A 15,973-nucleotide genomic window follows, 5' to 3' on the forward strand; every position below is an offset into this window, starting at 1 on the left:
CAAGTTTCACTGAAGAACTTCTGCAAAATTTGGGAGGTAGGGGATGAGGTATGGGCAGAAGTAAAGCTGTGAGGATTGCTTGTGAGTCATGCATGGGTAGCTTAGTTGGTAGACCACCTGCTTGCAAAAGGCAAAGGTCCCGGGTTTGTGTCTCAGTCCAGCACATAGTTTTAATCTGCCAGTAAGTGTCATATTAGTGCACACTTCACTGCAGAGAAAAAATTGATTCTGAAAAAAGCCTCCAGGCCATGGCTAATCCATGTCTCTTCAATATCCTTTCTTCCATGAGTGCTAGTCCTGCAAGATTCACAGGAGAACTGTGGAGCTTGGAAGGCAGGATATGAGGTACTGTGGAAGTAAAGCTGTGAGTATGGATTGTGAGTCATTCTTGGATAGCTCAGTTGGTAGAGAACTTGCCCACAAAAGGCTAAGCTCCTGGGCTCAAGTCCTGGTCTAGCATACAGTTTTAATCTGCCAGGAAGTTTCATATCAGCCTACGGTCCACTGTGGAGTGAAAAATTCGCTCAGGATACTGGGGGACTGATGACCTTCGCTGTTTAGTCCCCCTTAAACATACCAACAACCACCACCACCATCACTCAGGATACAAGCATTGTTTTGAAGCCAAGCAAAGAAGCATCAACAGAGAAAATAGTAAATGATGTTTTTGTGAAAATTACTAAGTAGTTTAGCAAAATTTGGCTCCCTTTAATCTTTGCAAATCACAGCTTACCTAGTTTTGTACCAACGAAGGTATCCCATCTGCTTTTACCTAGTACATTAACAAGAAATAATAGAGGAGAAAGTTTTAAGTTCTTAGGTGTGCATATTAATGAAAATTTAAACTGGAGAATTATATAGCATAGCTTCTAAAAGTTTAGGGTGAGCCACTTTTGCCATAAGAATAATTGCCAACTTTTGGAGACATAGAATTCAGTAAATTAAATTATTTTGCATATTTTCATTCACGGATGTCTTACAGACTGATATCCTCACTTAGGTAAAAATATTCATTGCACAGATTTTGTGTGGCATTCACACACCTACATCTTGTAGGCATTTGTTCTATTGACACATCCCATACCATACCATTTATGACAAATATGATCTGTGCAACAAGTAACTAACTAACTGATCCCAGGACCACAGTGTACTGCAGGTTGGTGAATAATATGTAGACAAGAATGTTTCATTATTGTATTACTTCTTCAGCATTCTTAAGATGTAACACCATGCACTAATTTTGTGTTTAGTGTTTCTACATAACTTGCCCATTGTAAATAACTGTCTATCCATACTCATAATGATTTTTTGTGGGAGGCCTTCTGAAGCCTAAAATTTCCAAATTCCATTACTATGCCAGATTTTTCTTTGCTTCTTAAGTGGCTGAAGCTCATTCACACTTCTGTTTGCCATTAACTACCAAACAGTTATGACAAAACCATTTTCCTACCTCTTCTGCTATTACTACTATTTTCTACTATAGGTTGGGTACATTTTGTTACTTAATAAAAATAATGGTGCTGTCTACAAAATACACAGCATTTTCTGCATATAACTGTAGCAGTAAATCATTTAAAACTACTGATAACAACAAAGAGCCTAGAGGTACCTTATTTAACTTTTCTGATTGTTGAGACTAAAGTTCTGCCATCATGACAAACTTATACTCTCTGATACCTGTCCAACAGATAGGAGTTGAACTAGACATTGGTCATAAACAGGATACCATAGCAATGTAATTTACTCAGCAATAGGTTTAGAAACAGCTCACAGTTTGATTCATCACTGTGTATGAGACTAAGGTACACTTTCTAAAAACAAAGACTGTGGTTTCAGTAGGTTTGATTTTTCTAATGACATGCTGGGCACTGGACAGTATTTTACTTTTATTCAGCAAATCTGATAGTCCTTCATATATTATTCTTATGATATTTTTTGAGAATCTGGATAATAATAACACTGGTCTGTAATTGCTTACATCATATCTGCCATCTTTTTGAAGGAAAAATAAAAGAATAAATAAAAATAAAAAAATAAGGCTTTTGCTATCAACTTCAAAAACTCTATACAACATTTTGTTTTTCAGTCTGCTAATGCAACTAGTGTCTTTAACTTCTGATGGTGTTCCTCAATGTGGAGAAATAGGTTTTCTTCATTATAGGTACTTAAGAGTTTGAAATGTTATTGTTGGGTTCATTCAAATACACTTCACTACATGGGTGTACAGTTTTGAATAATACAAGTAGACATAATTCACTTGAAACATGTACTCTCTGTTCCTCTGTAAAACTGGAATGATGTATTTCACTGTGCAGCTCTCCTTACATTGCAGTTTTCATTGTAGGTATTCTGTGGACATTTCTGTCTGGCTTTAACAAACACTTAAACACGCTATGGCACTCAATTGGCCAGATAAACACCAAGTCTTAATCTCATAGAAAATGTTTGATGCTAATAATGAGTAGACTAAAGGTACTTTCAGAAATGTTTTGTAAATAACAACAGAATAGGTTTCAGATCAGAAAATCTTGCTTAGAAGTGTTTCTCCAGTCTACCAAATTGTTGAAAAACATAGGGGCTACAGCTATCCCAGTGCATACCCCCTTTCAAGTATGATAATCCTTTGATAAAGTTAACAGAGTTACATTATGGTAAATTTTAGGAAATAATGGTGTACTTCAGCATCTAATGTGTATTATTCAAATTACATACAAACACAACAAAATCAAAGTACAAAATGGAATGCCATTTGCATGAACCTTCTCTCAAAGAGTGAGACAATAGTGTCCTTTACCACACACATTCTCATATATATGTATAAAAACAGATGTATGAATCAGTGGCAGCTCATGCCCATTTTCTTTGGTGGAGCCCAGATAAAAAGGCAATAAACTTCATAAAGGAACCATTTGTAACTGTTGTTATATAACATTCATGTACATCATTTATGTTAGAGGAAAGGAACCTTTCAACAGGTTTCTTTCCCATGATGTACCTCAGTGTAATGACAAACTGACTTTTGCATGTAATATGTGTTATTCCAGCTGCCTGCACAGAAAGAAAAGTGGCAGCATTAATGTCTTTAATCAGTTCGTCAATGTAAACGTGATACATACAGCCTGAAAGTTCATTTTGTATAATTTGTTACACATATTTACAAGTATAAGTATTACAGCCATCTAATTCATCAACTAACACACTGTCAACATTTTCATGAAGAGATAATAAATCTAAGAAATTACCACAGTTAGCTGAACCCTTTGTGATAACTCATAAGTTGTATGAAACATTAAGCACTCAACTACTTGTTTAATATGTGTCTGTCCTTTGTAACTAATTAATCATGTTTCTGAATTGACATTTTATACACTAAATCAATCTGAGAAGCACTGTTAAAGGTGCCAAACATTTTACATTTACAAGCATCCTCTAAATGTAGTGCACTTTCCTCATGTGTGTTAATGTGTTCTCTTAAATATGAGGGCTGTTCAGAAAGTAAGGTCCAATCAGTTGTGAAATGAAAAACAAATGAAAATCAATTTTTTTTTTATTCCCAACAGTTAGCCACACCTTCCAGCTACTTCTCTAAATAGTTGCTACTCCAACTTAGACATTTGTTGTGGTGTTGTACAAACTTTCCGGTACCCTCATCACAGAAAGTAGCTGCCAGTGCTTTCCACCAATTCTCTACACTGGTCTGCCTTTCATTGTTTGTGCCAAAATGTTGTCTTCATAACTAGTGGTTCACATGAACAGAGATGACAATGGAGGGAGCCAATTAAGGGCTGTATTGTGGGTGATGAAACACTTCTCATCGAAAACGCTTCATTGCCCCTGCAGAATGCGGCTGAAAATTGTCTTGAAAAAAGAAATTCATGACATCTATGTAATGTGGGTTGCATAGCTTCAGGTGAAATCTCTCATGAGATCCACATACTTGGCAGGAGACACTGTTGTCTTAGGCATTTCTACTTGATCATTTTGCACTCTGGACAGATAAGGGTGACATGAAGCAAATGACAGGTACACTAAAGACACTGCCCAACACATCTGTGCAAAGTTGCATTGGATTTTCACAGTGGTTCCCATTTCATGCCTAATTGGACCTTACTTTATGAATACACCTCATACTTTAAATCCTTACAGCTGATTGTTGTCCACAATCTTTCAGCACCAAATAACATGCTATAGAAACAAACTTTTGTTTCTCTTCACTCACTGTTAAGTGCAACTATGTACTGCAGAAAGTTATTTTCTTCTTTCCGCCAGGTTGAGACATTATGAATCCTTCTGGATGATTTGGGAATGACTGCTTAGTTTCTAGCTTCTCTTTCATATACAGAAAATTGTAGAATTTTGTAGCAAGCAATCCACTTTATTGATTTTAAAATCACTGTAAGAATTTTTGAGTTTCAACCAAAAAGCTCCAGAGTACAAAACACTACTGAGAGATGGCCACATATACTGTTTGCGACATTTTGCGTTGGCCTATAGGATGGTGCGTTAAGTGATGTAGATGAAAATTTGGGTTACAGGCTTAAGCCAATTGGCCCCAGACACTGTGTATAGGTGTAGATGGGTCGAAAGTGGTAAAGTGATAGACAACAGAGCTCGCTCAGGTGCAGGGAATGAGGGGTATGCATGAGCCAGTCTATCCAGTGGGACCATCCAAAGTAGCTCCAAGCTGTGCTATGGACAGGGGTGAGGTGGAGGAAGGGAAACAACTTGGTCACGTCACTACAACTGTAGTTTGCTGAGCTGAGGGTATGGAGGCAGTATGGGCCACGAAGTGCTGGCCCTCGGCTGAATAGGGTGGGGAAAGGAGAAGAGGTCCATCACTGTGGAACGATGGGTTGAGAGGAGGGGTGATGGAGAGTAGCAGCAAGATTTGGCCCCACTATTGGCAGCTTAGAGAAACATTGTGTGTTTCTGTAATGGAACTATGGAAACTGCACCTGATTACTGATAGTTACCCATACTATGCCAAAATCATTTCATACTACTACACCAAAATCATGTCATACTCAAACTGTTTCATATAAAACTGAAAAAAAATATGCAGAATGAAATTATATCACAAAATTCTGGTGGGGCCAGGCCCCTATGACTAAACTACTGGATTGATTTCAAGCAAACTTGTTACATGTACTGCTTAATGTCTGAAAAGAAGTACTGTGGGGGTAAGAAACAGCTATCTGCCCTTGCAGTGGGGGTGGCATAGGGTGCAGCCATAGAAAGAGGAGGGAGAAGGAGACGGGCAGTGAAAAGGGTGAGGAGGAGATAGACAGTCAGAGAGAGGGGGAGGAGGAGATGAACAGACAGAGGGGAAAGAGGAGATGAACTGAGAGAGGGATGGGAGGTGATGGACAGAGAGTGGGAGAACAGGGGTAGAGAGGCAGGGAGGAGAGACGTACAGATAGAGGAGGTAGGAAGATATTGACAGAGAGAGGTGGGAGGAGGAGGAGGAGGACAAGGAGCGGGAGGAGGAGGAAGTGTGTGCAATACATGTGGTATACATGTGTGCAGGTAAAACCGATGGTAAAAATCCCCTGATATTCTGATGCGATGTACTAGCATTATTTTTCACTGTGCTTTTTTGGGAATCTTGTGACATATTAACATTATTTTTCACTGTACTTTTATGAGAATCGTGTGATATATTAATATCTCTAGTACCTACCTGTCTGAGCTTCTGATTAAGCTTAATTTCATTCTATTTTGAATCATTGGACACTGAGCCTAAAAAAGAAGAACTTCCATAAGTTTCAGTGCCCCCCCCCCCCCCCCTAAAGATTTGTTATCATCCCAGGTAATTTACCCTTCCCTTTGCAACTGAGATCCAGGCCACGTCTTGTGAAGTCTCACCTGCAAATACCATCAACAGGAACCAAACCTATGCCTGACAAGGTAGCCACCCAAAACAGCTGATCTAACTCCATATCGACCCTCCTGACAGAGCTGTTCAATTTTGGCCGATCATACTGCATGAAAGCAGGAACTGAACCAACATTTGTATGGTTTGTTCCAGATGCTATCATTAACAGGACACAGAATATTGTATCCCTGATCCCTATCAATACTGTTTTCTGCTCCTCCCACTACCACAACAGCTTTGTAAAAACCTTGCACAATGATCCTACATCCTCTATCACTTGGCTAGGACATTAATTGGACTTGAAAAAACTTGTGACCTGGAACCTGTCACCTAATTTTTCTTCAAGATCTGGCTCACACATGTTCAGTCCTTAGATCCAAAGTGAAATTGTCCTCAAGAATGTGGAAAAAGTAATAAATTTGAAACATATTTTCATTTTAAAGTTAAAAACAAACTTCTAAACTCGTCACAGATTTTTGAATTTATATTCACTAAATGTTTGCATGAAATCATTACAATTTTGGCTGTTAAAACATTATTTATTGCAATAAATAATGTTTTAACAGCCAGAAACAGAATGATTTCATTTAAAAATTTCACAAATGCTGTGGACCAGTTATCACGAGACTTCTATATTCACTAAAGTACAGAAGAAAATTCTTATGCTATTGTAGCCATATATCATCACACAAGTACAGAAGTGGAATTTTATGAAAACTTATGTTACTTGATATTAATAACAGTATACATGTTAACTAGTTCTAGTAAAAACTTCAGTTATGTAGGAAAGTTAACCAACAACAAATCCTTTAGGCTCCTTTACAATTTCATTTTATTAGTGACTAAACATTTTATAACTGCTGAAAAGTTATTGGAAATGAGTGTTACTGATTAATGGACCTTTCTGGGTCAAAGTGTGTGAATATAAATCTTTAGGCAGCTTATTCTAATTTCTTTTATTGATTTCATGAACTGAGCTGTTTGTTCGAAATTCCTTGTAGAGGTCTCTGCAAGACATTCTTAAATTCAAACCATGAATAATTCATATTACACGCTTTTGGAGTCAGAGAACTTCAACTTGGCTTGATGAGTTGCATCAAAATATGACCCTGTATGAGATTATAGAATGAAAGTAAGTCATGTATGTCTTTTTTTAAATTTTGTATCACTTATGTCTAACAACATTCCTGTAACAAATAAAGATTTGTTCAGATGTTTCAGCAATTCTGTGTCTTCCTCTCAGCTGAAATTAGTATGAAATTGTAAACCCAAAATTAGATCTGTATAGAAAAAACATACAATTTCAAGTCACTGACACAATGTACATCAGACTTGTGAAAACACAAAAATGCATTTACAGTTTTTAAAATGTCATTAATATAATATATTGTACTGAACGCATAACTGATACACAACTGATATTTTTTAAATAACAAACTATAAAATCCTAAGTATGTGTTTCCTTCTGCTCATATTTTCAGATCATCCTTCATAAACTCTTCAGCTGAATAGTAAAATTTCTACACCTGTTTGCCTTATAAGAGTTTTCACTGTTTCTAAATTATTGCTCAGCAATTTTTTTTTTCCTTTTACTTCCTTTTAAATTTTTGTGCCCATATACTGCGGAGTTTGAGCATAATGTTTTAAATGGTGAGCTGGCAGTCTAAAATTATTTTGATTCCTGGTTTGGAGTGATGTTGAGATTTATTTGCTACATACAAATCAGACTCTTTTTGTACGAAGATAATCAGTTCATAGTTTTGCAGTGAGGGAACACTTTATATACTTGTATTTTTCCGGAGTGGGTCACATTATTTTCTTCACTTTACATTTTGTATATTTCTAATGATACTTTATCAACAAACCAACACTGTTTTTTGCCTTGTTACACAGTTTTCTTATTAATGTTTTATTATTAATGTTACTGCACAACCTAGGTTTCGGGTTATAAGCCCATTTTCACGTTCATTACTGATTTCCAAAGATGATAATGCACAGATAAACATGATAGCAATCAAAGATAATCATCTCAACTTTTTAAGATATTGGTCCATAGCTGAATGTACAATTATGTCAATGACATAATTGTAACTTTTTAAGATATCGTTCCATAGCTTAATGTACAATTACACCAATGACATAATTATATATTAAGCTATGGATAGTTATCTTTGCCTTGCCATCCTGTTTATCTGTGCATTAATATCTTTCGGAATCAGTAATGTACTTGAAAATGGGCTTATAACCCAAAACCTAGGCTGTGCAGTAACATTAATAATAAAATTGTGAAGCAAGGGGAAAAACAGTGTTTGTTTAGTTAATTTACTATGTTTCACCAAGAAACCACAGTTGACTCAATTAAGATACTTTTTTAAGTTTAAATATTCAAGAAATATGCTCCAAGCTGCCCCAAAATATAAGTCCGTACTCCATTACCGATTTGAGGTAGCTGTGATAGACTACTTTCCTTATACACATGCTGTCCTTTCCTTTCAAGGACTGATTGTGATATGGTTGTATTGCAGACATACTCAGCTGAAAAAATTTGTTGCAAAAGTACCTTTCTGGTAAGCGGCACAAACTTTTTTTGTTGTGGAGGAGGGCTTAGCATTCTGGATACGTTCATTCTGGACACGTTGCCATGTATTTTCGGAGGGGGGGTGGGGGTGGGAAGGAACTGAAAGGAAAGCACCACTTTGGGTCTTACAGTTCCAATGCATTTTCACTTGCTCTTGATTGTTGAAACAGTTATTACTAGCCCAGATTCTCATTGTAGCCCAGTTTTGTCAAGTAAGTCATTTACCTAATTTTCCTCCAGGCTATGTGCTGGAATATGGCTCTCATCAGAATATCAATTAATTGACTCTCAAACCCAAAGAAAGCTATGAATGATGCCCCATTTTCTGTTTCTTCTCTCATAAAATTATAAAAATTAGTTGACAAAATAAGTGGATGTTTATGTAAACAAGCAGATGTTTATCGAATGCTCCATTCAGGAATTCCACACTGGAAATTATTTTTGCCATATAATTCTCTGTGATGTATTTTAAGAGTGCAGATGTATTGTCTGTTCCATTATGGTGTGTAGTCAGCATGCTAATCACTTGTGAAGAGAATCTGCAGGAATGTACACTCAAGCACTCACCCAAGTCTGAAGCATTAGTGGTTAAGTATTGTATCTTGACAAGCAATTTACAGCACTGAAATGACAAAGAACAGTTATTATTGTTACTTCATAGTGTAGCACACAAGACTGCAATTATTATAAAACTCATAAACTTTTAGCACAGCTGTTAAGCAGGGATGCAATATGGGCAGTATGGGCAGTTCAACACCTTCCATATGAAGATAGTATCAAACTTCATGTTACCTATAATTTCCACATCTTCTTCACATGACACCACAGCATGCAGCTCACTAATCCAATATGAACTCAGTAACACAATAGTGTCCTTCATCAGTCCATGGTAATGCAGTATGGTGTCTGATAGAGGCAGCCTAGATGTGATAGTAATACTAAAGAAGTCATAATCCAACTTTTAGTGGCTTTCCAGACTAATAGTACAGTGTCAGTGATGTAGTTAGTTAGTTCTAGGTTCCATCCATCATGTAGGCCTACGTAATACATCATGTTGATAAAATATGATGGGTACCATCCATGCACACTTTTCATTTATTTGTGCATCTAAAGACATATCTTCCAGAAACTTTATGCTTTTCTGATATGTGTTTCACAATGTGTCACTGTTTTCTGTAAGACACAATTTGATAACAACACAAATGACAATGTTGGTAATTACATAAGAAGATGGAAGAAAACAGTTTTAGTATTTATTATTATAGGAATAATGCAGAGACATGTTATTAATAACATTTTCTTTGGGATAGAATGTATTGTTTTTAATTTTCTGGAAAATTACAATGGTCCTAATAAACAGTTCAAAGTAATTTCAGCATATTATTGTTTAGAATGTTGAGTGGAACTCAGTACATAATTTACTTGTGTGAAATTCAAGACTAGTTTGTGTGTTATGTGCATGAATTTCTTAGTGAATTATTTTAAAATTTCATCACTTTGATCTAAATTTTACCCTCAATGTTTGTGAAGTGTGTAGTTTGTGGCCACAGAACTTACCTCTTCAGAGTACTTATAATATTTTGTGAAACTGTATTACAAAAATCTTACCAAAAATAATACTGTGTCATATTATTTGCACAGTGAAGTGACAAAACTGATATTGAAATCAGAGCTTCAGAAATGACTTGTGATTTGCTTCCCCAACTAGGAGAATTAATTTTAGGTATTTTATAATGTAATAAATCTGTGGCCCTTATTTTCAAAATGTGAGCTGTTTAGTTACAGATCATAATTTCTAAGTCCTTTCTTTATAATAATAAAAGAAATTTTACTCTCAATGTTAGTGAAGTGTGCAAAGCATACAATATTCCAGCAAATCAATTGAGTTATTCAAACTGAACATCAAACCCATTAACACCTTAAATGCTTTTTCTGGTTTTTATACCCAAAATACAATGTTTAGAATAAAATTGTAAATTATGACAATATGGCATTAAATTATTACCTTTAGAATAAGCAACAGGACATTGTTAAGGCATTAATCATACAAACCTGAGCAATAATTTTCTTCATCAGGTATACTGCCTAGATGGTGATGGAGCGATGATAATGCATATGGGTGCACTTGCTACAATAGGACAGACAAGTCCAAAGAATATGAAACACATCATTTTTAATAATGGTGCACATGATTCTGTGGGAGGACAACAAACAGCTGCTAGAAATCCACAATTTGACATGATTAAAATATGCAAAGGAAATGGATACACACAAGTAAGTTGCGTACAAAATTATCATAATATACACAACAATTACTAACTTGCATGTCTGAATTGTAGCATAATTATCTATACAGTAGTAGATATTTGTGGTGTAATGGATGTTAAATGCCTGGGACTATAGAAGAGATTGTCAATGCCTACACGTAAGTATAAGGATTAATTTCTTATATCAAAATAATGAATAACGAGATGGGTATTAACCACCAAAAATCAGATTATGTCTTTTAAAAATGCAGTATGGATGAAGGGAACATTTGCTTTCACTTTTCAAAAGCTATCAACAATTAATGTCATTTACATGCCATAAATTTCAGTGATGTGGCACGTATTAATTTTATGGAACAGTGTACACATGAGATCTAGGCCATTTTCAGTTAAGTGCATATTTCAGTGAAGAATTCTTACATTTTATGAAAGAAGAGAATAAATAAGTTTGTGAATTGAGAGATCATGTCACTAGTATTTCAAAGCTTCAGCAAGTGCTCTGTGATCTATTGTGTAAGTAGTAAAACCATCAAATTTGTGCATTCACCATTTAACACAGTTTCAGTTTTTGTTTGAAAGACTAGAGTATCATGTATCAGAGAAGGGCAGATTATTCCATTCCCTCACAACCTTTCCTGTAAATGTGGAAATCCCACTATCCTATTGCAATGAACCATGCTCATTTTAAAATTATGATCTAATCTTTCACTCTTTCACCATTTTTCAGTTTTGTGCTTTCTTCTGTCTGATTGTGCAATGTAGCCACACAGTGTAATGTACACATTGGCTAAAATATAACAAATCCTTTTTCAGATGCTTGATTATTCCAGTGCCACTTCACTAGTACACAAAATTTTGCAGGTTTTCACTGCATTCTTCAAAATTAACTATCATCTGTAGTTCATCATTTGAAGTAGAGTGTTACTTTTCCTATAGATCATACTTTTTACACTAAGATTCTAATGCCTTTCTTTCCTTTTTGAGGAATGGGGAAGAGTGGGTGTATCCCAGGTATTTTAATTTCTCAGTCTGCATGAGTAAATAAAGAGCTCCCCATAAAACATAGTTCAACATTGGCTTATGCCTTTTCCTACAGAACCTCATCTGTTTACTCTCATTTATATTGATGTCACACTGTTCTCCCAGTTCTGTATTCTGCAAATATTCTCCTGAAGAGTCTCTCTCTTAATTCTTTTCTGCCATGGTAATTGAATGACCAAAACTCTAATAATTACCAGTGACCTGTGCCTGAATCATTCACATGTATTTTGAATGATAGTGGTGCTCATACAAGACCTTGTGAGAAATGTAATAAGGTTGTCAATTTCTTTGGTCTTATTCTCTGGGATCTGTGTTTTTTAAAGAACTTATACCCAGATCACCACTTTTTCACTAACCTGAGCAGTATTTAGTTTTTGAATGAATGCTTTTGAGCAAATCTATAAAAGGTTTCTGCCAAATCCAATAAAACACTGTGTAATTAATTTCCTCACCTAATGTGTCTGATATGTGACAGACAATCTCATAAATATAGCTAAGGGCTCTTCATTATCATCCATGGTGGCTATGGCTGCTAGCTGGCAATGTGCAAGTCACTGGTTTTATACCTGCCACCCGCAGTAACAAGGGGATTGTCATCATAGATACGAAGGTAACAGCCACGGCACCTTCTCTAACTATGAAAGCTGTGCTAAAGGAGTAGTCCAAAACAAATTACGTACTCCAACAGCTTCAAGAACCAATGTAATAACAAATGCAGAACAGCTCACTCCTGCTGGAACAAGCACACAGAAGTCTGAAAGCAAGATCAATAATTCAGGGAAACACTCCACTATTCCAAGTAGTTGCAAGAATAATGGAAAAACAAGATCAGTGCAGCCTACAGTGACAACCGACACACCGAAGAATGGAAAAATGAGCTTAAGACCAAAACGACCTTCAAGAATGAACCAGGATTTTTTCTACCCCAGAACAGGAAAAGTTGCAGTATAGAACTTTCAACAAATGTGCAGACAACCAACTTCTCTATGACGAGTTCGATAAAACAAACTGTAAGTGTAACTAAATCTAGGCTCCCATCAAATTCTTTTCAAGTTATCAATCTAAATATTCAGTCTCTAAGAAATAATTACTTTGAACGAGAAGTTGCTTTAGATGAGTTTAACATTGAGTGTTTATGTCTTTCGGAGCATTGGTGTAGGGAATATGAATTAAACATCATTATACACCCTTGTAGACTAGCTAGCTCTTACTGTAGGGTGTGTGGTGTCTGTATTTATACAAAAACAGGGATAAAATTCAAAAGGAGATGTGATATTGAAAAGTTAAGTGTAGAAATGCATTTTGAAGCATCTGCTATTGAGATGTATGGTAAGCAAAGGAAAATGATAGTAATGATTGTGTACAGTTCACCATGTGGAGGTGTAGTCAAATTTTTTTCAAAACTAGAAATTATGTTAAACATTGGGTACAATGAAAAAGCTACTGTGCTTCTTTGTGGGGATTTTAACGTAAATCTTATGTGCAATAATACAGTTAAAGATAAATTTCTGAATCTTTTACAGAGTTTTAACATGTTACCTCATGTAATAGGTCCTACCCGAATAACACACACATCACAGACCCTCATAGATAATATATTCTCAAACATAGATTCCAATGAAGTGGAGGTAAATAACACTGACCTTGGTTTATCTGATCACAATGCTCTTGTGTTTACCATTCCCCCAATGCATGTGAAAAAAACATCTTGCCACACTTGTTGTTATAACGTCAAGTTTAACACATATATTTCAGAACGACACAACACATATAAGTCACAGAGTAAGTTGACAAGCAAGACATGTGTACACGTCAGCATTCGAATGAGCACTGAGTCCCAGTCTAGCGGCCGCTGCTCGGCTGGCCACTTAGGTGGTGCAGCTGCTGCATGGCTGGCAGACAGCGCCGCACGTAGAGGACGTGTGTAATTGTGCGGCGGTGCTTTGAATGATCGGCGAGTCACAACACTTTTCCCCCCTTTGAAATTGTTGCACTGGTCTTGATGGAGGTGTCCTGGAGATGGCTAACGTCCATAGGCGTTGTTTGACTTGCCGTAAAGTCTCGAGGAGGAGGCTTCCCGTACGGACGGAAGTGTCCCCGGTGATAATGGGTCAAGATGACATGAGACGTAGGGGTCAAATCTGCTGGGGCCCCATGCACCAATCTGCCCGTTGCGGCAAGTCCAGTTGATATGACAGGAGACATGGGCGATGTGTCGGCGTCCGTTGGAGGAGGAGGAGGCGAGTAGATTTGTTCTGACAGAGGATGGTCATCCAGTTCCTGCATGGGCATGTGTCCTGGTGGCGTCCGTTCTTGTGCTGGCATCGCGATGACGGTGAGAGGGCTGCATTGTGAGTATTGAGAGATGCCAAGATTCCGAGCGTCAGGTAGAGCCAAAGGTGGTGTAGCGGCATTCGGAACAGGTGTTGCTGGCACACGAGGCCGAAGCTGGTCCGAATGACGCACTGCAACACCTGTGTCCGTCTGGATTTCATACAGGCGTCTGCCACGGTGTCTTAAGATGTGGCCCGGGCTCCATTTTGGCTGCCTGCCATATCCCCGTACCCAGACGAGGTTGTCGGCGGTGAACCGGCCAAGTGAAGGCACCCGCGGCCGTGAGGTGGAAGGCCACAGAAGATGAAGTAGCGTGCGGGGCTGTCGGCCATGTAAGAGCTCAGCCGGGCTGTGGTCGCCGATGGGGGTGAAACGGTAAGACGCCAGAAACTGGAGAAGTGCATCATCAGCAGCAGAAGAAGTCAGAAGTTTCCGCATCTGAGCCTTAAATGTGCGGACCAGTCATTCAGCCTCACCGTTGGATTGTGGATGGAACGGCAGGGCTGTGGCATGCATAACGCCATGACAAGCACAAAAATCCACAAATTCGGATGAGGCAAATTGCGGACCATTATCAGTAACAAGAGTAGAGGGGAGGCCTTCAAAAGAAAAAATGCGGGCGAGAGCACTGGTGGTTGACGTGGTGGTAGGCGACGTGCAACGGACAATGAAAGGAAAGTTAGAGTAGGCGTCAATTACGAGGAGCCAATAAGTACCAAAAAAGGGTCCCGCAAAGTCAGCATGAATGCACTCTCACGGCCGCTCAGGCGAAGGCCACAGTGACAAAGATGACTTTGGGGCAGCGGCCTGTGACGCACAAGGGCCGCAGGCAGCGACCATGTGTGCTATTTCAGAGTCGATGCCAGGCCAGTACACATGACGGCGCGACAGAGATTTTGTGCAAGACACACCCCAGTGCCCTTGGTGAAGGAGGCGCAAGACCGAAGCATGCAAAGATGCAGGTACCACAACACGCGGCGAAGCATTGTCAGTGGAGAGGAGGATAACACCATCCCTAGCCGTGAGGCGGTAGCGCAAAGCATAGTAGTTCCGCAATGGATCAGAAGTCTTAGCGGACGGGCGATCTGGCCAACCCTTCTGAATGTAGCGTAAAACCCGGGAGAGGGTAGGGTCAGATCCCGTAGCAGCCGCCAGCCTGTCCCCAATGATGGGGAACCTGTCCACAACCCGCTGCTCGGCAACATCCAGGTGGAAACATAAAAGTTCGTCCCTATCGAATGCCTGATCAGGACCCATGGGAAGGCGAGACAGAGCATCAGCATTCGCCTGTTGAGCCGTTGGCCGGAAATGAATCTCATAATTGAAACGAGACAAGTAAAGAGCCCAAGGCTGGAGGCGGTGTGCAGCCTTGTCGGGAAGTGACATTGATGGATGAAACAAAGAAACAAGTGGTTTGTGATCCGTAACAAGATGAAATTTTGAGCCATAGAGAAAAACACCAAACTTATGAAGAGCATAAATAATGGCCAAAGCTTCTTTATCAATTTGAGAATACTTTTGTTGGGCATCCGTGAGCGTTTTGGCAGCATAAGCAATGGGTTGTTCCGAACCGCCAGAAAAACGGTGCGCAAGGACTGCACCGACCCCATATTGAGAGGCGTCTGTGGCAAGAACAAGATGTTGGCCAGGTCGATAAGTAGCCAGACACGGGGGCCTGTTTCAGCATAGTCTTCAATTTCTGGAAAGCCGCTTCGTATGACACGGACCAGTGAAAAGCCATGTTTTTATGCAACAGGCGATGCAACGGCTGAGCCACGGAAGCCGCAGACGGTAAAAACTTGTGATAGTATGCTATTTTCCCCAAGAAGGCCTGCAGTTCCTTAACAGATGTAGGGCGAGGAATGGCATCGATTG

At 38.5% G+C, this 15,973-nt stretch overlaps 1 protein-coding gene across 1 annotated transcript in view; it reads left to right on the forward strand.

Annotated features, from left to right (window-relative positions):
• The window catches only part of LOC124556501 (phosphonopyruvate decarboxylase-like), a 104,718-nt gene that overhangs the window by 61,667 nt on the left and 27,078 nt on the right, over positions 1-15,973 (forward strand). The window contains exon 8 of the mRNA XM_047130458.1: positions 10,533-10,730. Within this exon, the coding sequence (XP_046986414.1) occupies positions 10,533-10,730 (198 nt within the window). The remainder of the gene's footprint in view (positions 1-10,532; positions 10,731-15,973) is intronic.

The sequence above is a fragment of the Schistocerca americana genome, chromosome X (genome assembly GCF_021461395.2).
Source record: "Schistocerca americana isolate TAMUIC-IGC-003095 chromosome X, iqSchAmer2.1, whole genome shotgun sequence".
In the NCBI taxonomy this organism is placed as follows: domain Eukaryota; kingdom Metazoa; phylum Arthropoda; class Insecta; order Orthoptera; family Acrididae; genus Schistocerca; species Schistocerca americana.